This window comes from Vipera ursinii (assembly GCF_947247035.1).
Source record: "Vipera ursinii genome assembly, chromosome: 13".
Lineage (NCBI taxonomy): Eukaryota > Metazoa > Chordata > Lepidosauria > Squamata > Viperidae > Vipera > Vipera ursinii.
In genome coordinates, this window is record NC_139526.1 from 16,760,219 (window position 1) to 16,783,740 (window position 23,522).

At 48.2% G+C, this 23,522-nt stretch overlaps 1 protein-coding gene and 1 long non-coding RNA gene across 3 annotated transcripts in view; one reads left to right on the forward strand and one right to left on the reverse strand.

Moving 5' to 3' along the window:
* Window positions 1-6,016: 6,016 nt before the first annotated feature.
* Window positions 6,017-23,522, reverse strand: part of LOC310646590 — a 25,315-nt gene continuing 7,809 nt past the window's right edge. The window contains exons 2-4 of one of the 2 annotated variants that reach the window (XR_014493725.1): window positions 18,405-18,499; window positions 17,283-17,534; window positions 6,017-7,019 (exon numbers count right to left, since the gene is read on the reverse strand). This is a non-coding gene — a long non-coding RNA (uncharacterized lncRNA). Of the gene's footprint in view, window positions 7,020-9,678; window positions 9,855-17,282; window positions 17,535-18,404; window positions 18,500-23,522 lie in introns of those variants that run through there. The other variant, XR_014493726.1, reaches the window with a different exon arrangement.
* The window catches only part of RADIL (Rap associating with DIL domain), a gene marked incomplete at both ends in the record, with an annotated part of 22,223 nt that continues 7,913 nt past the window's right edge, over window positions 9,213-23,522 (forward strand). The window contains 6 exons of the mRNA XM_083373159.1: window positions 9,213-9,762; window positions 17,643-17,971; window positions 18,670-19,323; window positions 20,923-20,960; window positions 21,838-22,001; window positions 22,811-22,923. Coding sequence (XP_083229285.1) covers window positions 9,213-9,762; window positions 17,643-17,971; window positions 18,670-19,323; window positions 20,923-20,960; window positions 21,838-22,001; window positions 22,811-22,923 — 1,848 coding nt within the window. The remainder of the gene's footprint in view (window positions 9,763-17,642; window positions 17,972-18,669; window positions 19,324-20,922; window positions 20,961-21,837; window positions 22,002-22,810; window positions 22,924-23,522) is intronic.

Consider the following 23,522-nt stretch of genomic DNA (forward strand, 5'->3'; position numbering starts at 1 on the left):
ACAGCAGAAGGTGTCCAACCGAGACAACTTTAAGACTCGTGGACTTCAATTCCCAGAATTCTTTGGCTGGCTGGGGAATTCTGGAAGTTGAAGTCCACAAGTCTTAAAGTTGCTAAGGTTGGACACCTTGATTTTGAGCATTCCCAGTGCTTTTTTTGTAAAAGGTGCCGGAACTCACACATGTCATACAACCCGCCTTGCCTACCCTACAAGGTTCCATCCAAAAAAGGTGCCGGAACTCCGTTCCTGAGCGTTCTATGAGAAAAAAAAAGCCCTGAGCATTCCCATTCACGAAAAAGGTAAAGGTGTCTGTCCACGTCAAGTTTTCAGTTTCCACTCTGTCCTACAGCGCTGGAATTTTCCACTGGAATCCCATCCAAGTGTTAACCAGTCCTGACCCTGCTTAGCTTCCCAGCTTCAAGGACACCAGCCAAGCCTTCTGCCTTGCTGTGAATTCCTTTCTAGACCCTTCAACCAAATCAATTTGGATTCCTTGAAATCTCTGTTTATAGCTAATTCTGATTTTAGTTTTTTGTTTGGTGACTGTTTTGTACTCTATAATCAGGGGAATGAATGGGTTATACTGATCGCCCTAGCTTTTTTTACTAACTTTTCATTACTTTGTATCTTTAAAAGAATGTTGACGAGTTAAACCTTCTGAATTTTTTGAAGAAGTCCTGTATTTCAAACCACTTGTCTCTTATTTAAACATAAGTATTTTATATTTAACACAGTACTATTTAATGCTGGATGTAATAAAAAAAACCATATTAGGGAAGTTTCTTGTGGAATAAGATTTTAAATTATAAAAAAATAACTTCTTTAGGGCTGTATTTATTGTTACTGAAGAGAGGAAAGTTTTTTTATGAAGTTTTTTTTTAAAGGGGAAGCCATCATCCATAGGCTGATGATACTGTTTTACAAATGTTACTAGTCATAACTCTAACAATTAATTCTCATAAATCTGATATAGAATTAAATTCTACAGTCACTTAAATGAGATGGGTGGTATAGAAATTTGATAAATAAAAATCGTAATTGCAAACATTCTTGGACTATATAACTTTATATATCGATTTGTTTCAAACTCAGATTTTGGGTTTATCTACATCCAGAACCTACATTTTAACTTGCTAGGAAATTAAATTTCTAGTATTGATTTTAATGTATTCCAGTTAGGGATTTCTACTGTGTAAACAGGATGTCTTTAATTGAGAAACCTGAATTTTGTTTCTGGTTTTTTTTTTAAATTGGCGTGTCAAAATATCATAAGCAACTAGAGTAGCCTTTATGATTTTTTATTCATCTATTTGCATTGCATTACCTATACTTTAGTACTTTTACTTCTATATGCTGTCCAAATGTGACAACTTTTAATACCAGTGGACCTCAATTTTTGCTTGGCTGGCTGGGGAATTCTGGGAGTTGAAGTCCACAGACCTTCAAACTTGCCAAGATTGGACACCCCTGGTTTAGATCTTCTCTTGCTTATATTCTTTACTAAACAAAAACCTGTTCAACAACAACAACAACAAAATAGTTCATTCTCTGTCTACATCAAAGGACCTGCATTACTGGGTGCTGGGGGTGGTGGAACAGAAATGTTTAACTTTCGTTATGGATCTATCTCAAGACTTTGGGCACCCAATCTATTTTTTAAAAACCCCTTTAATGGAATGGCTTATGTTTTTCTGCTAAAAACATGTCTATCTGATCTACTATCCAGTGGTTTTTATTTATTTATTTTTATATATAGGGATGCGGTGGCTTGCCCCCCCCCCCCGAAAGCCCTAATAAGCAGGCCTATACATAGAATGAAGGCTATTGCTAAGCACATTGGTTTGTGCTTCTTAGATTGTAAGCCGCCCTGAGTCTTTGGAGAAGGGCGGGATATAAATGGGATTAAAAAAAAAAATAAAAAGAAAGAAAACAAGCCAGCTCAGAGAACAGCAAGGACCCCCCCCCCCACCATTTCAACCCAGAGCTACAAACGCCCTTCTTCATTGGAATACAAATCCTTCCGTCCCTCCGCCATCCAGGCAGAGCCGAAGAAGCTTCTTGGATGAGAAGCCAAAGGTCTTTGACAGGAGAAAAAAAAAACCCACCAAAAAGTCCAGTTGCCTCCTTAGAAAAAGCACCTCGGGCGGGGACAAGTCAAAGCCAGGCCAGGAGAGTTAAGGTGGCTGCCAACATTAAACAGGAGCCTTGGTGGAGCAGTGGGCTAATGCCTCCTTAAGTAACACCAGCTGCCTGCCATTAGTGCAGGTTGGAGTCCCACCAGGCTCAAGGTTGACTCAGCCTTCCATCCTTCCCAGGTAGGTAAAATGAGGACCCAGATTGTTGGGGGCAATTAAGCTGACTTTGTAATAATGCTGCTTGGGGGTGTGTGAAAGCCCTAATAAGCAGGCCTATACATAGAATGAATGCTACTGCTAAGCTTGTAAGCCGCCCTGAGTCTTCGGAGAAGGGCGGGATAGAAATGGAATTAAAATAAATAAAATAATAAATAAATAAATAAAATAAACAGGGAAGGAAGCGAGGGGGGAAAAAAAGAAAAGAAAGGGTGTGTGTGTGTGCAAGCACTCACCGACATGCAACGTCTTCGGGGTTCAGAGACACTGCCACCCCAAGCTCAGCCCAGGGGCTTTGCTAGCAAGTCCCGCACGTCGGAACGGGACTGTTCCTGGCCCGGTTTGAGCTTCGTTGGCTCCAGCAGGCGAAACCCAGCCCCGGCAATGGCTGGGGAGGCGGACGTGGGTCCTTAAGGAAGAGAGAGAGAGAGAGAGAGAGAGAGAGAGAGAGAGAGAGAGAGAGAGAGAGAGAGAGAGAGAAGGAGGGAGGGAGGGAGGGAGAGAGAGAGAGAGAGAGAGAGACAGAGACAGAGACAGAGACAGAGACAGAGACAGAGAGAGAGACACACAGAGAGAGAGAGTTGGAAACACAAAACGCGCAGCGCCCGCAACGACAAGTCTTTCCCCCCCGCGCGCGCCCTTCCTTAATCGAGTTGCTGTGCTGGGGCGCGTCGTGGCGCGCGTCGGCCACCAGGCGGCGCTGCTCCGCTCCGGCTGCCCGGGACGTGGCGAAGCGGCCGCCTCGGCTCGAAGCTGCGCTCTTAATCCGGAGCGGGGAGAGGGGGGGGGGGGCTTCGCTGGTTCTCCCGGGGAGACCCCGGCCCGGGAGGTGAGTGGCCGCTCGGCGCACTTTGCAGGTGCGGGTCGTAGGGAGGGAGGGGGAGAGCGTGCAAAGTCGGGGAGGGGGAAAGGGAGGCTGGGGTCGGTTTCCCTGGAATGGAAATTGGGGAGGGGGAGGGAGGGAAAAGAAGGATGCCCTGGAGTGGGGGAGGGAGCCAAAGACAGGATGCAATGATAGACCGGTCCTCTCCCCCCCCCCCCCCCCACACACACCGCGCGCTCCCACGGATGCCGAAGCCTCGGGAGCGCTAGCCCGGAGGGAAAGTGCCCCCTCCGCCCAAGTGGGACCGATGGAGTCGGAGGTAAAGGTCTTCGGCCATGGGGTGGGGTGGGGTGGCTGGGGGGAACTTGAGGTTGAGGAGTCCCCCCCTCCCTTGGAGAAGGCAGACAAGGAAGCCAGTGGCTGGGCGCGTGGCGTGGGTGGAGAGGGAAAGAGGGGAGGGCGGGGGTGGGTGGGTGGTGGGTTGAGGTCAAGCCAAGTGCCAAGTCCTCAAGGAAAAGGCGCGCGCGTGTGTGTGTGTGCCCGAGGTCTGTGTCCGAGAAGGGCTGGAAGTCCTTCGAAGCCGATTTAGAGGGATTAGCGCCTCCGAAGGAGACTTGGCTGGCGTTGAGGAAGGCCAACAGAAGGGAATCTCTTAGCCCAGGGTTGGAATGAGGGGTCTGTCTTTGAGCTGGGTTGTTTTCTTGCAGGTGTTTCGTTGCCCAGCTGAGTAACATTATCAGTGCTAGGAGGGAGGGAGATTGTGGGAGGAGGAGGAGGAGGAGGAGGACTGTGGGGTCCTTGGCGCTCTCTGAGCTGGGTCGTTTTCTTGCAGACGTTTCATGACCCAGCTAGGTAACATCATCAGTGCTAGGAGGGAGGGAGATTGTGGGAGGAGGAGGAGGAGGAGGAGGAGGAGGAGGAGGAGGACTGTGGGGTCCTTGGTGCTCTCTGAGCTGGGTCGTTTTCTTGCAGACGTTTCATGACCCAGCTAGGTAACATCATCAGTGCTAGGAGGGAGTGAGATTGTGGGAGGAGGAGGAGGAGGAGGAGGAGGAGGAGGACGACGACTGTGGGGTCCTTGGTGCTCTCTGAGCTGGGTGGTTTTCTTGCAGACGTTTTATGACCCACCTAGGTAACATCATCAGTGCTAGGAGGGAGTGAGATTGTGGGAGGAGGAGGAGGAGGAGGAGGAGGAGGACTGTGGGGTCCTTGGTGCTCTCTGAGCTGGGTCGTTTTCTTGCAGACGTTTCATGACCCACCTAGGTAACATCATCAGTGCTAGGAGGGAGGGAGATTGTGGGAGGAGGAGGAGGAGGAGGAGGAGGAGGAGGAGGAGGAGGAGGAGGAGGAGGACTGTGGGGTCCTTGGTGCTCTCTGAGCTGGGTCGTTTTCTTGCAGACATTTCATGACCCAGCTAGGTAACATCATCAGTGCTAGGAGGGAGGGGTGTGTGTTCTGCTATTTATATGTGACAGTTTCTGCAGGAATCGAGTTTCTGATGCAATGGCAGAGGTGATCAGGAGACAAGAAAGAGAGATTTTTTTTTGGTCTTTGTTTGCAGGAGTAGCAACGCAAAGGCAATTATTCCCCTTTCTTTGTTTTTTGGATCCTTTTCCCGCAAACTATTTACGGGAAGAGGCTCAAGATGCTTTTTTTTTTGTTTTTTGCAACCCACCCATCCACCCACCCATTCCCACATACAGGGGCAAGTAGAAGCTTGCCTGGTTGTCACGGGTGACCCAGCTGGGACAGTTAGGGCCACCTGGCCTTGTGGTGGGCTTGGTGGGCTTTTCCAAACTCTTTGGATTGTGTCTTTCCGCTGGATCTGGATAAAATGGTTTGGAGGCGATTATCCAGCTGTTCGGATCGTTTGTTCAGTCTGGGCTTTTAAGCTGCAATGTGACTGAAGCCTTCCAGAGAAAGGCGGAGAAGGAATTTTTCCTCTGACATTTCTGCTCCATGGAGACACAAGACGCTGGTCAGGCTGGGGAGTTGTGTGTGTGTGTGTGTGTGTGTGTGTGTGTGTGTGTTGGAAATCAAAGCCTCATTGTTATGGCAGTGAATCCTCCCTTCCTTGGCTTTTGCAGTTGTTGAGAAATTTCAAAAACAGAGCAAGGTTCCCTCAAGTCCAAGGAAAGGATGGATTGGACTTGGCTTTCCAGGTGTTTGTGTTTGTGTCTGGGCTTTGCAAAGAGCCAGCATACGGCTGGTGGTTTTCGGGACACGTGGCATTATTTGGGCCGGACCTAGGGAGGTAAGACCAGGAACAAATTTTCTACGATTATCATTTTACGACGCTCCGTTCCGACGCTCCGTGCAATTGCCTAATGGTGATGGCTGCAATAAAATCTTTATTAAGCAACCTTCGGAGACCTGTGGCGTTTGGGAAGAGCTGGGATGCAAACCCCACACAATCTTTTTTTTGTTCTTGCCTGATGCTTTTTGAGAAGCCAAGAGCCCAATTGCCTGGGCCTGGGCTGGAAAATCGTTTTAAATTCCGACGCCCAGTGTGAATTTTTAAGCAGCCAAAAATTCCAGCGCCAGCAATTCGATAATTTTTTGGGTCCCCCCCCCTCGTTTCTTTGCTCTGTTTTAAGCTATTCAGAAGATGAGATTTTCAATTGTTTAGCCCACTCGGTGTGGGATGTGTTGGAAGAAAAACCATGGAACGGCCAGTCAGTTGGCACAAGCATTATAAATCTGTGGATTTATTTATTTATTTTTAAAAAACACACTGTCCTGCCTCTTAGAACAAGGCTTGGTCAGCAAAAACAAAGCAGCTTGCTTGCTTGCTTGCTTATTTACTTATTTATTTACTTATTTATTTACTTATTTATATTTATTTATTTATTTATTTATTTACTTATTTATTTATTTATTTATTTATTTATTTATTTAAGAAGTTTTTGCCAGAAACCTTTCTGTGACTTTGCTCAGGAGTTTGCAAAAGCTGACTTCCCCCAGCACAGTTCTGCCCAAATGCAGACGGTCCAGATTTAAGTTTTAGGTGCAGGCCGTGAAAATTAAGGACTTGAGCCCCAAATTGTTCCATTTTGACTTTTTTTTTTTTGTCCTCAACTTGGCAGTCTGCTCATCAGCTGCTTTTATTCCAGTAGGGGGTCAGATCAGGAAAGACCTGGAGGAGGATTATTTATTTATTTATTTTTCCCCAAGGATGCTTCACCGGCAGCAAACAGCTGATGTCACCCTGTGGCGGAATGCTTAGTTTGGCCATGGAGAAGAGAAGGACAGGATATAAAATTTGGCAGAAAGCAAAATTTTGCTTCGGTTTCATATTTTCGTTCCTCCCCTCCGCCTTCTATTTCCTTTGCTGTTTTGGAAATAATAATGTTTTCCACATGGCGACTCTGAAATAACAGTTCTTCTTTTACATTTTCTCATCTGCTTTTTCGTTCCGTGAAGACCGCGAAGGTTTAATGGATTTCCACAGACTTGGTTAAAATGAAGAGGAAGGGGCAGGATTAGAGAGGAAGGCTGCCAAATATGTTCCCTTGATTTATTGTCATGGCCATCTGCAAATTATAGCTCTTGGGAGGGTTAACAAAGCAAACAATACATTCTCTCCAATGATTATAGAATAAAAGAGGGGAAGCAGTCAGCAAAATAATATACTAGGCCTGACATAAATCAGGCTAAGCTTGTAAGCCGCCCTGAGACTTTGGAGAAGGGCGGGATATAAATGTAATAAAAATAAAATAAATAAAATAAAAAATAAATCGGATTTGGGTACATGTCCATTATCCGGCTGGAAAAATCGTATTTTTTGCAGGTTGAAGTCCTAAATTCTCCACTGTTCCGTGCAGAAAACGACCCACAGTTACTAGCTGGAGATATGAAAGAAGAGAGCATCACGCAGTTAGTTCTTGACTTACGACACAATTGAGCCCCAAATTTCCATCGCTAAGCAAGAGGGTTGTTAACCGAGTTGCGGCCCATTATGCAACCTATTCGGCCGCCCTTGTTAAGTGAACCTCTGCGGTTGTTAAGGGAATCAGGTGGTCGTTCAGCAAATCCGCCCCCTCCTCTTGACTTTCCTTGTCAGAAACCAGCTGGGAAGGTTAACCAATGGCGATCACGTGACCTCAGGACGGTGCATCCGTCCTAAGTACACGCCAGTTGCCAAGCCTCTGAATTTTGATCACGCAAGGATGTAAAGACCGGTAAACTGGGGGGAGGCGGGAAATCCTAAATTGCAGTCACATTTTTTTTTTAAAAAAATTAAATAGATTTTAAATTCATTTGCAACCTCTCTCCCCGTGATATTACCGTAGTTGTAATTGCTGAGCGCTTAAAAACGCAGTCACGTGACCTGGGGAGGAGAAGCAGATGCTGAAACTTTGGAACTGGGTCCTAAACATCTTTCCCCCCCCCTTTGGGTGTGGGGCTGTGTTTGTCTGTTCTGACGTCGAATGACCACGAAGCAACCCGCTGTAAGTTGAGGACTGCCTGGGTGTTATTCTGCAGAACGTGTTGTCTAGGGTGGGGATAGCCAAGCGACAGGTGTTCGCAGATGTTGATGGTCAAGAAGCTCCGACAGAGTAACAAAATTTCTTCCTCTGCCTTCTCTGCCCCCCTTCCCCACCCCGGTGCCTTTCTACCCAAGTTTAATGCCTCGTTTAAAGAAGCTCGCTTGACAAATCTGTCCCAGCCAGCAGGCAGGGTGGTTCCCTTCTCCTAAAAATAGAAGCTGAGATTTTTGGCATAAAACTGTCCATTCCCTCCAGCCGTGGTCTCGCACAGAGCAGGGGCTTGATAAAAGAGCCAAGTGATGGCAGATCCCTTACAGATTTCATTAACCTCCCCAGCTCCGCCAGTCTTGTGGCCATGGGAACGTCTTCCGCATTCTTCGTGGAGGACGGAAAAAAGGCAAAACATATTTAGACATAATTCAGAGGGGGCCTGCGGCTCTATTAGTCCCCCTGCCAGGCTGAAGGGTACCCAGAGCTCCGAACGGTGAAATGTTCGGAAATCCAGACAATTCTGGGTCCAAAACGAAGGCGGCTGGTGACGTTGCTATAAGATATGCGAGTAAATAAAATTATTCAGGAATTTTTACACGTGGCAAAACAACAAAGTTGCAAGGGATCTGGGAGGTCATCTAGTCCAACCCGCTACCCAGACAGGAAACCGTACACCATTTCAGACAAATAGTTGTCCAATCTCTTCTTAAAAGCTTCCAGCGATGGAGCACCCACAACGTCTGGAGGCAAGGAGTTCCACTGATTAATTGTTCTTGCCGTCAGGAAGTTTCTCCTTAGTTCCAGGTTGCTTCTCTCCTTGGTTAGTTTCCATCCGCTGCTTCTTGTCCTGCCTTCAGGCACTTTGGAGAATAGCTTGACTCCCTCTTCTTTGGGGCAGTCCCCGAGATACTGGAAGACTGCTATGCTATCATGTCAGTCCTTCTTGTCACTAGACTAGACATCCCCAATTCCTGCAGCCGTTCTTCAGATGTTTTAATCTCCAGTCCTGTGGAAGGACCGATCTTCCCTTGAGCCCAAACCTGGCTTTTGTTCACAGTGGATCTGTGACAAGTTCTCCAGAGGGTCGGCTGGCGGGTTCAACAACGTTGGCAAGGACAAAATGATTGTTTGATCTGCTCTCCCGTCGCTGAAAGCAACATGGGATGGCCGGAATGAGTGAGAACATTGTAATACTCAGGAAACACCCTCTTTCAAAGGGGTTCTAGTTCAGGATGGGCAGGAGGTTAATTGGCATCTGGATGATGGTTGCTAGAGCAGTGTTTGCCCCAAAGTTGCCACGTTTGAAAGTCCCTGCCTTGGGTGACTTCGCCAAGCTTCCTTTGGTTTTCTTGGACCGTTCTCAAAACCACGTTAGCAAACTCCCTCTGGGGCTCCAGCCAATGGTAGGCTTTGGAAGCCACCTGTGCTCTCTGGGACTGTTGCTCTTCTGCAGAGCTTCTGTGAACATCTGCAAGTTTGCCAGCCGTTTGTCCTCTTGTTTTCGACCTCCCGACGACACATTCATGGCTCTGCTTTCTTTCTGTCCAGCCACCCCCCATGACGCCCTCCTGCGCGATGTTCTACAGGTCGCCTTCAGCCATGTCGCCACCTTCCAAAAACCGATTCAAGCGACAAAGTCGGATCTTCTCCCAGGTCTTGTACCGGACGCTAAGCTACAAGGATCGCAGCTCAGCGGCCAGTTATTCGGGAGCAAGCAAGGAGGATCCGTCGGAACTGTCCACCCAGGTCTCGGCCCCGGGGGTCCTCAAGATCTTCGGATGTCACGTCTGTGTGGGGACTCACTACAAGAGCGTCTTGGCCACGGCCAGCTCGTGTGCCCGGGAGCTGCTGAAAGAAGCTCTTGAGCGGTACGGACTCAGCAAGGTAGATGTGGGCTGTTACGCTCTCTGCGATGTCGTTGGGACGTTTGCCGGCTCGGAAAAGCAGTGGAAGATGGAAGGCTTGAGGATCTTGAGAGACCAGGAGAAACCTCTTTTGATCCAGGAGCTTTGGAAGCCCCGGGAAGGTTTCTCTCGGAGGTTTGAGCTTCGGAAGAGGTCCGAAGTGGAGGAGATGACGGCCGAGGACAAAGACACCATCACAGCAGGTGAGGGACAGGAGAAGTTAGTTGATGGCGGCCTCTGCAGCCTCGAGGTTTCAATGTTGCAAGCTGTCATCTTGTGGTTTGTTGGGTTTGAGCTTAGCATGCAAAGCTGGAATGATGGGGGGATGCGGGGTGGGTGGGGAGGGAAGGATATATCAACACATGGCCATTCCAGGATCTACTCTGGGAGAAAACCTGGCGGAGATGAATTATTCAGCCAAATAGGTAGGCTTGGTGGAAACCGTAAGGAAGCTTTGGAAGGTGTAGCTATTGGCTCTGGGGCTTCCCATGGATTAGGCTTTGGAGGAGGTGGGTGGGAGGGGAGGATATTTGGGTTGAAATCTTGGCCTGGCCAAAAGTCCTTCAAACTAGCCTTGTTTTGGGAAGCAAGGGATCAGCACTGGATCCCTTCATTGCCGATGGACGAACACTGCAATGCAGCGGCCATCCCAGCAGAGTTTATTCGCAAGGCTGCCCCGGTGCATACAGTCGAAACAGCGTGAGAGATTAAGGGCAGGCAGGCGAGACCAGTTAACCTGGATAGTCCTGGGTTTACGACCACATTTGGTCCCACGTTTCTGTCGCTAAGCAAGGCGGTTGCAGGAAGGCTGAGAGCTGAGGGGCCCTGGGTGCTCTCTGAGCTGGGTTGTATCTTGGTAGGCGTTTCGTGGTAACACCATCCGTGCCAAAGGGAGTGGGGTTTGTGGAGAGGAGGAAGAGGAGGGGAAGAAGGAATGAAGGGGGGAGGAGGAGGAGGAGGAGGAGGAGGGGGATTGTCAGGTCCTCAGTGCTCAGTGCTCCCTGAGCGTGGCTGTTTTCTGACAGACGTTTCATGACCCAACTATTTTCAGGGATAATTTAATCTTTTTAATTGTCTTTTAAATTTTGTATTTTGTATTGGTGTGATTTTAAAATGCCCTGTAAACCGCCCTGAGTCCTTCGGGAAAGGGCGGTATATAAATCTAATAAAATTAAAATTAAAATTAAATAATTAAATTAAATTAAATTAAATTAAATTAAATTAAATTAAATTAAATTAAATTAAATTAAATTAAATTAAATTAAATTAAATTAAATTAAACTAGGCAACATCATCAGTGGTGTTGTTACCTAGTTTTGGGTCATGAAACATCTGCCAGAAAACAACCAAGCTCGGGGAGCACCGGAGACCCCTCATCTCAACCCCGAGCTACAAATATTCTGCTTTAGAAAAAGTGAGAAGTCTTTGGGCACGCCAGAGAGAGAAAGAGAGAGAGAGAGAGAGAGAGGAAGGTCTAGGGGGTTGCAGAACCCTCTTGCTGGCAGGTTAATCATAACCATAATAGTAAAGTTGGAAGGGACCTTGGAGGTCATCTAGTCCAACCCCCTGCTCAGGCAGGAAACCCTATACCGTTTCAGACAAATGGCTGTCCAGTCTCTTCTTGAAAACTTCCAGTGTTGGAGCATTCGCCGCTTTCTGGAGGCAGGCGGTTCCACTGGTTGTCTGAACTTGATTCAGTCTGAAAGCCCCGTCTGGTTGCATCTGCTCACCGAGTGGAGTTTGAAGAACCAAACCTCTCAACCACGAGCCCGAGAGGCTGACACAGGCCAGTCTCTCTACACCAAGCAATACTCGGTGGGCTTTGAAAGCAGAAGCTGCTTGGCTGCTGTCAAGAAAGGCATCCAGCCGTAGGGCCAAGTCAAACTTTGGGGCTGAAAGGACCAAACGGCCCCTCCCCCCTTTGGCACAGGAGGAGTCACATCACGCCCAGAAAGCCATGTTTTCATTTGCAACCCAAGCCCAGCGTCCAGCGTCCAGCCTCAGCCGCAGCAGCGTGGGAGGGAAATTCAGACCCACAAGCCAGAGAGAGAGAGAGAGGGATAGAGTTGGCCGTGTTAAGGAATTTGTTGTGCAGAGTCTCCTTGTGCTACCAAAGAGTTGCACAGACAAGGAAGGGTACTGAGAGCAACAAGAGTCACACACAGGAGTACACTGAGTTGTAAAAGCAAAAAGTAGTTTACTTTGAGGTGGTGTAAAAACAAAAATGCACAGTCAAAGATAAACAGTCCAAGTCATAAACAATAGCAACAGTCCAAGGAGTAATCCAAACTACAAAGTCTTCTTACCGGTCCAGAGGTCAATACACAGTTCAGGTTTACAACAGTAGTAAACCAACAGCAGAGCAAAAACAGTAACAGTAGAGATCAGTGAATTCAGAGAGAGAGAGAAGCTACGTTCCTAGCTTCCTCTTATGGCCATGAGAACACTTACACACCCATTGGCCAATTAACATCTTAAAGTCATAGCATTATGGTTAATATATTTTCAACCCAACATTGTAGGCTAACACCATATGCCTAACAGGCCGCATCCAGGAAAAGTCCTGGTGTTTGTTTTTCCAGCAAAGCTTTTTCAGCACGGCTTAACCCGTCTTCTCTGGAGAGCGAAAACTCCACAGAGTGGCTGTTTTTCTTTTTCTTTTTCTCTTTTCCCCCTATTTTGCTTTCGTTTGGCTACCCAAAGTCAACACAGCAAGTTCCTTCCATACAGATAAGGAGATTCAAAGTCGGCTTTCTTTAGCAGAGGAAGCTGGAGGCAGAATGCTGAAGTTCGTTTCCCCCCCCCTTCTTATTTTGACTTGAGTCTTGTTCTTCATTTGGACTCGAGTCTTTTCCCTCACAGAATCCTGAGGTTGGAAGGGACCTCTAAGGCAGACAGGTCAAACACAAGGCCCGGGGGCCAGATCCAGCCCGCGAAGTGGTTTCATGCGGCCCCCGAAGCCATCCTGGAAACAGTGAGGGAACGGCCCCCACTGCCTTGGCCCTGGCCCAGAGACCCTCCTTCTGCCGGAGACCCCCAGATCTGTCCCACTCCTGCCCGGGCCCCCATAGGCACCCTTGATGCCAACGATGTAGAGCTGGCCACGCCCACCCAGTAGGCCACACCCACTCTAGCCACACCCACCCAGCAGGCCACGCCCACCCTGGCCACACCCACCCGGCCCCCTGAGGGCAACCGCCATGCTGATGCGACCCTCAATGAAATTGAGTTTGACACCCCTGCTCTATGGGATCCCAGTCCAGCCCCTTGCTCAAAGCAGGAATCTTACACCGTCCCGGATCAAAGTTGTCCAGTCTGTTTTTGAAAACTTCCAGGCATGGAGCAGCCACACCTCCAGGAGGCAAGCTGGTCCACTGAGTAAATTGTTTCCGCGGCCAGGAAATTTCTCCTTAGCTTTAGGCTCTCTCTTTCACAAGCTTTCGTCCACTCCTTCAAATCCAGGGTGAAATCCAGGATCGATTCCTAGGGCGACCTGGTATCGTCGACAGATTATTCAGATCAGGAGAACGATGGAAGACGAAAAGATAAAACAAGCTCAAATCCTTCCAGGCTGGCCCATCTTGGAAGCTTTTCCCTTCTTCCCTCCACCCAACCTTCCGGGGACTGCCTTAATTCGAAAACTCAGGTTTTTTTTTTAATCTCAGCTTTGACCCTGTGCTTGTTTTACAATGTATAGCCATCCCTCCTGCTCCCAGGAAAAGCTTCCAGATCAAGAAGGATCTTAAACAGCTTGAATCAATTGGACTCAAGAAGCTTCTTGGAGAAGCAAAATATTTTTTAAGAAGAAGGCAAGAAAGTTCAGCTGCCCTTTGGGAAAAGCACCTTTGGGAAAACCACAACCTGGATGATTGAGAATCTCCACAGACATTTGCTGCAAGTTAGGTAAAGGTTCCCCCGCACATGCGTGCTAGTCGTTTCCGACTCTAGGGGCCGGTGCTCATCTCCGTTTCAAAGCCGAAGAGCCAGCGCTTGTCCGAGGACATCTCCGTGGTCATGTGGCCGGCATGACTAGATGCCAAAGGCGCACGGAACGCTGTTACCTTCCCACCGGAGCGGTCCCTATTTTTCTACTTGCATTTTTACGTGCTTTCGAACTGCTAGGTTGGCAGAAGCTGGGACGAGTAACGCGCTCACTCTGCTACGCGGCACTCAGGATTCGACCCACCAAACTGCCAACCTTCAGATCGACAAGCTCAGTGTCCTAACCCCACTGGTCCTAAGCATTGCCTCCAGCTCTAGATTAAGTTTGGACTTTCGGCTGCTCTTCTGGGAGTTACAGAATCCTCTGAAAAGCTTTGAAAAGCTTCAAGATCTTCCAGCAGCTTGGAGCAGCTGGGCTGCTAACGGATGGCCTGTTGATCCCTCTCTTCCCAAGCCACGTTGCTGGGAATTAGGCTGGTTGTGGACAGTGCCAGCTGGGAAAAGATTTGCCGCAAGTCCCAAAGGCGCTTTTCCAAAAGGCAACCGGGCTTTCTTAGTTGATTATTTTTCTTCCTGAAAAACGTTTCGCTTCTCCTCCAAGAAGCTTCTTCGGTTCTGAAGAACCACCTAATGGTGAAGGGAGCTTCTTGGAGGAGAAGCGAAACGTTTTCAAAGGAAAGGAAAAAAAACACACACGAGAAAATCCAGTCGCCCTTTGGGAAAACCATGACCTGGATGCTTGAGGAACTCCCTAGACGTTTGCTGCAAGTATCGATAACCGAATCAAAACTCAACCTGCGCTTTGCTTCCAGCTCTCGATTTAGGTTTGGACGTTCAGCTGGGAGTACAGAATCTTCATTATCTGACCCTTGAGTGTCAAATGTCCACATTTTCTCCTCCACGCTTCAGTTTTGCGTACTTGGGCCCCTTTTTCTTGGTGGCCAAGTCCTTCTTCCTACCAATCATTTTTTGGTCCAGCTTGACCTGAAAATCATTGCTTGTTATTGCGATAGACTATTCTGCTCTATTTGTCCTTCTTTTGCCTAATCTGGAGACGTATAAACAAACTCAGTAAGCGTCTTTGGCCATTCCCTGCTCCAGTCACCTCTTTTGAGTTTCTCAGCAAAGGCAGAGTTTAAAGCAAACAAGAAAAAAAAAATGTATTTAAGAACTGCAAGGCCGTTCCTCACCAAATAAGGTAGATGGCTTGGTGGACTCTAAGCCATTTCCTTTATAACTGGGCTTGGAGAGTTTTCTGACCCTGATTTCTTGTTTCGTCCACGAAGAAGCTGGCTCTTTTCATTCTTTCTCCACCTTCTTCAAAGGGGGGGGGGAGGGAAGAGTCCCATCTCTAAATTTCGCTTCTGCCCAGGAAATGCAGAGGTTTTGTTTTTTTTTTAGTCCCCCACTCAGGGACTGTGAGCAAAACTCGAGGAATCTAGTTTGGGGAAGATAATGGAAAGTTTTAGGGAAAACGGTGGTCCACCTCAAGAAGAAAGGGGATATCTCGCTTCAACGGGAAAACTGCGGATAGAAGATGGGATCACCAGGACCAGCTGCCCCATTGGGCAGAGAATGGAGGGCAGAGGTAAATCCATTCAATGAATGTGTGGGTCCAAATGAAGTTGTGGGTTCACCCATACTCAAGGTGGGTGCTCCATTGCGGGAGGTCCTCAAGAAAAGATTGCACAACCATTTTTTCCCCCCAGGATGGCATAAGGACTCCTTGCCTCGGGCAGAACATTGCAGATCTCCAAGTTCCCTCTGATTCTATCATTCGTTGTTGTTTTTTTTTTTGAGGTTGGCGTAGTTGTATCCACGCCCCACACCCCAAACTCGTTGGGGGCGGCTTCCTTCTTCAAGAGCCCACCCGGACTGCTTGAACTGTTTAGCAATAAGGTACCTTCGCTGGTCCTCCTTGGATGGTTGAAGAGCAAAGGTGTCAGAGATAGGAGAATGGAGGAGAGCGATTGCTCCTCTGCTTTTGCACGAGGAGGTGCATGGGACTTCTGAACTGGCATTTTACAAGCTTTGTCCTGCCCCAGGGAAGACACACACACACACACACACACACACACACTCCCTCTGTCTCCTGGAGAGACGGTGTGGAGAAGTTAATTGTTCCTTTCCTCTGCAGCTAATGCGCAGAGTCTCCACTGCAGTCGGCAAGTCCTGTCAACCAGCCAGCATGCTGGCAAATGAGCTTGGCTTAAAGCTAGTAAGGAAAGCGGAACCCTGGGAAGCCCTTGGTTCAACTTTGCGGTAAGACGTTGATGCTCTTCAACCTTCCTTGGTCCAAAGAAGCAGATCCGTCCTCTGCATTCAAGCTTTGGCTTGTTTCCAGGGATCTGGGGGGGAGGGAGAGAGGGAGGGAGGAAGAGACTTTTTCCTTTTCTTAATTCCCCCCCCTCCATCCCGATAACGGAAGGCAGGCTGGGAAAGGTTGCTGCACAAGATGTGAAATTGGATTTGTGTGTATTTTGTGGTTTGTGTGTCAGAAGAAAGAGAGCGGAGCTGCTGAAAGGGCAGAAGGGAATCTGGAAAAGGCTGACGGAAGGGAGTGGGGGGGGGAGGAGGGAGGGAAGCCAAGAGAAATGTCATTTGCCTGGCCCAGCCAGATGGTCTTTTGAGGTGTGTGGGTGTGTGGGTGTGTCTCTTCTGTGTGTGCAATCTCTCTTGGAGTTATATTCTGGGCTTTTGTTCTGCAGCATGGTTTGGGAGGGAGGCCAGAATGGAGAGCAGAAAGAGGGAAACATCTTTATCCCGGCAACATGATTTTGATGATGGATAAGCGCCCTCCCCCCCCAACTCCCTTTTCCTTGACCGCCATCCCAAACTTTTTTGTCGGTTTGTTTCCAATGCGTATTTCCTAAAGTTAAAAAGAAAACCTGCATTTCGCCAGGATGCGGCCCGTTTACAAGAGGTCACAGAAGGGGCCAAGTTAGCAGGAAAAAAACCAAACGAAAAACTAGAGGTCCCCAGATGTTCCTGTTGAAATTGGCATGAATTTACCGCCCAAAAGTGGGTTGAGATGAGGTGAAGCAGCCATCTGCAAAAGGACTCCAAGTTCCTCATTAGATCTTCTCCCTGAAATTGTGGGGTTGTTGGTTTTTTTTTTATTTACTTTTAATTAAAGTCAGACCTGAGGTTTTCTCATTTTGTCATCCTGGTATTTCCCACCAGAGTTGACTTGTATTCTATATGGCATATGTATATGTATGTGTATGTGCGTGTATGTGTATTTGTATATATCCTGTCCTATATCTGAAATCGAGTATGTCTAGTGTAGTGAAGAGAAGAATGAAGGGGGACATGGTAGCAGTCTTCCAATATCTCAGGGTCTGCCCCAAAGAAGAGGAGGTCCCACCTATTCTCCAAAGTACCAGAAGGCAGGACAAGAAGCAACGGATGGAAACTAGTCAAGGAGAGAAGCAACCTAGAATTAAACGGAAATTTCCTGACAGCTAAAACTATTAATCAGTGGAACAACCTGCCTCCAGAAGTTGTGGGTGCTCCATCACTGGAGGTTTTAAAGAAAAGATTGGACAGCCATTTGACTGAAATGGTGTAGGGTTTCCTGCCTGAGCAGGGGGTTGGACTAGATGACCTCCAAGGTCCCTTCCGACTTTGTTATTCTGAAATAATGTCTAGCACTGTTCTTTGCAATCAGGGCTCAGAGTTGGTAATTTTACAGAAGTGGACCTTGAACTAAATTCGAGTCTTCTAGAGACTTCACAAACATGTCCATGACATTCCCTTGGCAACGGTATAGAAATCTTACCTTTGCCTTCTTCATGGATGTTGTCTCAATGTCCATCTTGCAGCCTGAAGATCTCTTGAGGTTCCTCATGCTTTCTGCTTCATTTTAAAGACCAGCCAGGATCAGTGAGGAGCATCCGTTTAGCTGGGTCCTTCGTTCCAACCAACTGGGAAGTCACGGAGGTGGGATAAGGGGTTCCCGATGGAATTCCTAGCTTCAAGGAGGGATGATGACCAGCTATCCAGATGGATTTTAGTTGCGTCTGTATGGAACCTGCAAGGTCAGGGGGAAATGCATCATGAGTAAGAAAAGAAGCCAGGATGTTGGCTTAGATGGTGCAGATGAGTCTTAGCTGCCAACTTTCTTCTCCTTCACCCTCAGGAATTAACGCCCAGGCTCGGAAGCTCCAGCGCAACCGGACCAAGGGCACCATGACCCTCTTGGCAGCTTGCCATACTTCGCCCCCCAGCCTTAGGCGCACGGTCAGCGAGACCAGCCTTAGCCAAGCAGGCCCACCAGAGGACCAAGAAGAGGAGGCGCCTCTTCGGCGGCACTACTCCACATTGCCGGAGACCCTCCGATGCATGGAGGGGGTGCCAGACGGGCGGGCATCTGCCACCACCGAAGAGCCAGACGGAAGCAGCACTTTGAGGCTCTCCATCTATCAGTCCCCACATCTTCTCCTCCTGCAGGGATACAGCCAACAACATGTAAGTGTCCCCTCTTACCTAAGGCAGCCTTTTTCAAGCTGCCTCCCTGCTAGATGCCTTGGACTGCACCTCCCGTTATCCCCAGCCAAACCCCAGGTGCATTGGAAAGCCATGGCCATGATTGATGGTGGCCAAGATGCTCCTCTGCCTTGGAGTTTTCTAGACTGCAACAAGAGCTCCCTAGCCAGGTTCTGTGAACCCTTCCTCCCAGAAGAGTAGGACTGTAACTCCCATGTCCCCCAGCCAGACTTCATCCCCATCCTGCTATTCTCTAGAGCGGGGGGGGGGTCCTTCAAACACGGCCCTTTTATGATTTGTGGACTTCAACTCCCAAAATTCCTCATCCAGCCCTGGCTGGATGAGGAATTCTGGGAGTTGAAGTCCAGAAGTCTTAAAGTTGCCAAGTTTGAAGACCCCCGCTCTAGATCCATACCTTTGCCGGTCTTCTCAATCGCCTCCCTTCTCAGCCAGCATCCCCTCCAGCCAGTCCCAGGAGATTGTCCACCATCCCAGCATGTGATCCTTCATCTGTGTGGAGGAGAGAAGTTCTAAGTTGCTTTTGGTAGACCCCTTGTTGGACTGTGAAAGGGAAGTCCCTCCCCCCCAAACGTGGTATGAAGGTCCCCCCCACCCCCCAGTCAGAACAGGTTGCCCTGAGCTCGGCCCCGTCTACCTGCTTTGTGTGTTGAACTCCATAGGACAGTCTGGTGTACCTGTTGAACCGCGAGCAGCACACGGTTGGCCAAAGGACTCAAGCTAGCAAGCCAAGCATTAGCCTTTCGGCACCGGATATCCTTCCTCTCCACTGTTCCATCCGGCGGGTGAAGCTGCCCACCCGTTCTCACCATCGCTCCAAAGAGAAACTCATCTTGGAACCCATTCCCGGCGCCAGTGTCTCCATCAACTTCTCTGAAGTGGGAAAGACGGTGGTCCTCCGCCACGGGGATCTCATCTCCCTTGGCCTCTCCTACTTGTTCCTCTACAAGGACCCCCTCAAAACTCAGCTGCTGCCCACCCAGACACTGGTGAGGCTGAAAGCCCTGCGCCAGGCTTCTGAAGCCGAGCCGTCCACCTGCAAGACGTGTGGCACCCATTCCAAAAAGCAGGATGCCCAGGCCTACTCTGGCCGGAAGAACGGCCGGAGAAAGCTGCAGCTGGAATTTGACAAAGCCAACGAAGATCTCTTGCTGAGAAGGATCATGACACTCATTGAACCCACCGGAGATGACCACAAGTTGGCGCCGGCCTTTTTACTGTGTCTCTGCATCCAGCACTCGGCCACCCACTTTAGGCTGGGAGACTTTGGGCAGCTGCTCCTCAAGGCAACGAAAATGATTCAGAAGAGCGTGTGGGTCAGTAGATTGGTTAGAAAAGGAGAAAATGGGAGGACTGGCAATTTGGGGGATTGGATGGTGGGAGATTTGTAGTCCTCTCTCTCTCTCTCTCTCTCTCTCTCTCTCTCTCTCCCTCCCTCCCTCCCATCCAAGGGGTCCTTGGTGCTCTCTGAACTTGGCTGTTTAATTGCAGATGTTTCATGACCCACCTAGGTAACATCATCAGTGCTAGGAGGGAGTGAGATTGTGGGAGCAGGAGGAGGAGGAGGAGGAGGAGGAGGAGGGAGGAGGAGGAGGAGGAAGAGGAGGACCACTGTGGGGTCCTTGATGCTCTCTGAACTTGGCTGTTTAATTGCAGATCTTTCATGACCCACCTAGGTAACATCATCAGTGCTAAGAAGGGAGTAGGGTTTGAGAATTAAGAATGGGGAGATGTGGAGAAGAATGAGGAGTCAGTGATGCTCTCTGAGCTTGGTTGTTTTCTTGCAGATGTTTCTTTCCCCAATGAGGTAACCTCATCAGTGCTAGAAGGAAGGGTTTTGCAGAGAGGAGGAGGAGGACGAGGAGAGCTGTGGGGTCCTTGGTACTGTGGGTTTATTCAGAAACGGCTTGTTCAGTCAGTGTCGATGGTTCTTTGATTAGGCTCTTATTCACTGTTGTTTGGCTGAGCTGATAGTTCCTTGACTGGGGTATTGTTTACTGCTAGGTGTTAACATTTCCACCAATACTGACAAGGCAAATGACTTGTACAGGAAGAGAGAGGCAACTCCATACTCCCTAACACTGAAGATGTTGCCCAGTTGGGTAATGAAATGTCTGCCGCAAAACAACCAAGCTCAGAGAGCACCTCATTTCAACCCTGAGCTACAAATATATTATCTCCTGTTGGTGCCTCTCTGATCTTCAAGGTTCCTCCTTTCCCCTCTTTCCAGATCAAAATTTGCATGGGATCCGAATGGCCCTTTTTCCAGAAAACGCAAATTACACAGCTCGCATGAAGATCCTCATTTTGGTACCCAGTTCACAGTAAAACTTCGTTCTGCGTGTTCCGTTCTCAAAACACGCACTGTTGATCACTTTTGCTTTCTTTCTTTTTTTTTCTCTCTCAAAAAGCTCTTGGGGTTGGCACGACAGCCTCGAATTCAAAATGGTGGTTTTTGAGCTCAAAACACTTTTCGGAGCGATCAAAGCAGCCTCTTCGACGTGCCAAACGCTCCATGTCAAACTTGAAGGGACCGTTTTGAATTAAGAGCCAGGCGTTTTGAATTCCAGATTGAGATGTTTTGCAGGGCCCTCCGAGAAGTGCAGGCACCGAATGGAATCTGCATTTTAATGGCCACACACACATTTAGGCAGTGTGAATCGGCTTGGTTTTCATAAAAATGTAGATGTATCCTCATAACGGCCAGCAGAAAGGGAATGTGTGGTCCAGCAGTTAGACATCTTCAAAAAGGACATTAATTCTTGCAAATAAACGGTGCTGTTTTGCTTATCCCATGCAATCGAACTCATATGTACAGAGCCCGGAGATCACAGATAGCTTTGTCCGTTTCTGTAGATCACTGGCATAGATTTTAATTTTTTTAAAATTTGTTCCTATGTGCTTTCTGATTCTAGGAGAAAACAAACGAGCTTGCAGAGAAACAATCCTTACAGTAAGTTCTCTGTATTCATATTTCTGTTTGAGAATAGTTGAAGAGGGATTAATGTTCAGTATATATTTATTTGTATGTAAGGGTGTAGGTAGTGACAGATTTTATTTTCCTGGGCTCCAAGATCACCGCAGATGGGGACTGTAGCTAAGAAATTAAAAGACGCTTCTGGGGAGGAAAGGAATGGCAAATCTAGACAGCACATTAAAAAGCAGAGACATCACCCTGTCAACAAAAGTGCGTATAGTGAAGGCTATGGTCTTCCAGTTGCAATGTATGGCAATGAAAGCTGGACCATAAGAAAGGCTGAGCGCCAAAGAATCGAGGCCTTTGAACTATGGTGCTGGAGAAGACTCCTGCGAGTCCCTTGGACTGCAAGGCGATCCAACCGGTCAGTCCTAGAGGAGATCAACCCTGACTGCTCTTTAGAAGGCCAGATCCTGAAGTTGAAGCTCAAAATACTTTGGCCACCTAATGAGAAGGAAGGACTCACTGGAGAAGAGCCTAATGCTGGGAAAGATTGAGGGCAATAGAAGAAGGGGACGACAGAGAACGAGGTGGCTGGATGGAGTCACTGAAGCAGGAGGCGTGAGCTTAAATGGACTACAGAAGATGGTAGAGGACAGGAAGGGCTGGAGGAACGTTGTCCATGGGGTCGTGGTGGGTCAGACACGACTTCGCAGTTAACAACAACAACAAGGGTGTAGGTCTATCCCTGTGTTGTACTTAGCATGTTTAAATGTGTGTTATGTATACGTACACTTTGAGGGCAAGCAACTCAATTCATTTTTAACGTGGGCCATTGTGCCCACGGTAAAAAAAATGGCAATAAAGGTCTAGCCATCTTAGACTCCTTTTAATTCTTGGTCTGTTTTGTCAGCCAGGAGGATCCAGTGTCACTTTCCCGCTTTACCATCACAGACCTTCTCCCCGACCTTCAGCACGTGCTTTTCTGGATGTCCAACTCCATCGAAATCCTGTATTTCATTCAACAGAAATCCCCTGTTTACATCCAGAACATGGAAGAAGAGCTGGACATCAAGGGTAAGTGGAAGAATGTCCATTCCTGGAGCTGAGGTGTCAGTAAGAGCTTCCTCGAAATTTTGATTCAGAACGTTGAGTAGAACTTGACTTTCACCCAGTGCCATTGGGGAAGCTGGTGGCCCTGCAAATATTCCTGAACTCCACTTCCTTCCATCCTCAGCCATTTTGGATGAGATGTCCCTTGGTTTCTTTAATTGCAATCCACCTGGAGATCTATTGTGATTAAGCCGAGCTTAACAAAATTATGAAGGATCACTAGTTCCCTATCTCTACTGTGCGAGCAACCATTTTATGGACCACCAGCTGGGCCATGAAAGGTCCTACAAGGCAAACCACGTGCGTCTTTTTCTCCTTTGGGGTTGTCTAGCCAAAGAGAAATCCCCACTCAGCTTAGCAGAAATAATTCCCAGGGCAAGGAAAGCTTGAGTTGGATGAAAACTGGCTAATTCCTCAGCTGGTTGACCTTGTGTTATCTTGGGTACTTCTCCTCCTCCTCCTCCCCCCCCTTGCCCAGCTTCGTCCCAAAGGGAAAAAGAGAGCAAACAAACCATGTTCTGGACGGCTTCCATGTTTTTGTCCTATCTCAGTTCCCATGCTGATAGTACAGCGAAGAAGGTCAAGGGAAGAGAATTAAATTCCACCGAAAATTCAATCAGTGGATTCAATCCAATCCCTCCCCAACCCCAACCCCTCAAAGTAGAAAGCTAGCCTGTTAGGAGGAGGAAGACTTCCAAAAGCAGGCTTCTGAGTTGAGCTGGACTGATCCAGGAATCTGATCCTGAAATCTCCACATCTTTCTTTTGCCACAGGTTGCAAGGAATCCCTCTTCTCCTTGACCATCACAGCCAGTGAGGAAGCCATGACGGTTCTTGAGGAAGTGATCATGTACACCTTTCAGCAGTGTGTTTACTACATCTCCAAGGTACGTCAACCTGAAGTGGCTCCAAGTTAGCTAAATCAGGAAGGTGTGTTTTGCAAGGAGAAACCAAGCCCGTCTAGAAAGAGGGCAGAGAAGAGCAACAAAGATGATTGGGGGACTGGAGGCTAAAACTTATAGGGAACCATTGCTGGAAATGGGTACGTCTAGTTTAACGAAGAGAAGGGTGAGGGGTGACATGATAGCAGTGCTCCAATATCTCAGGGGCTGCCCCAAAGAAGAGGGAGCCAAGCTACTCTCCAAAGCACCCGAAGGCAGGACAAGAAGCAACGGATGGAAACTAACCAAGGAGAGAAGCAACCTAGAACTAAGGAGAAACTTCCTGACAGTTAGAACAATTAACCAGTGGAACCACCTGCCTCCAGAAGCTGTGAATGCTCCAACACTGGAAGTTTTTAAGAGGAGACTGGACGGCCATTTGTCTGAAATGGTATAGGGCAGGGGTAGGCAACCTCGGCTCTTTTATGACTCATGGACTTCAACTCCCAGAATTCCTGAGTCAGCTGACTCAGGAATTCTGGGAGTTGAAGTCCATGAGTCATAAAAGAGCTGAGGTTGCCTACCCCTGGGATAGGGTTTCCTAT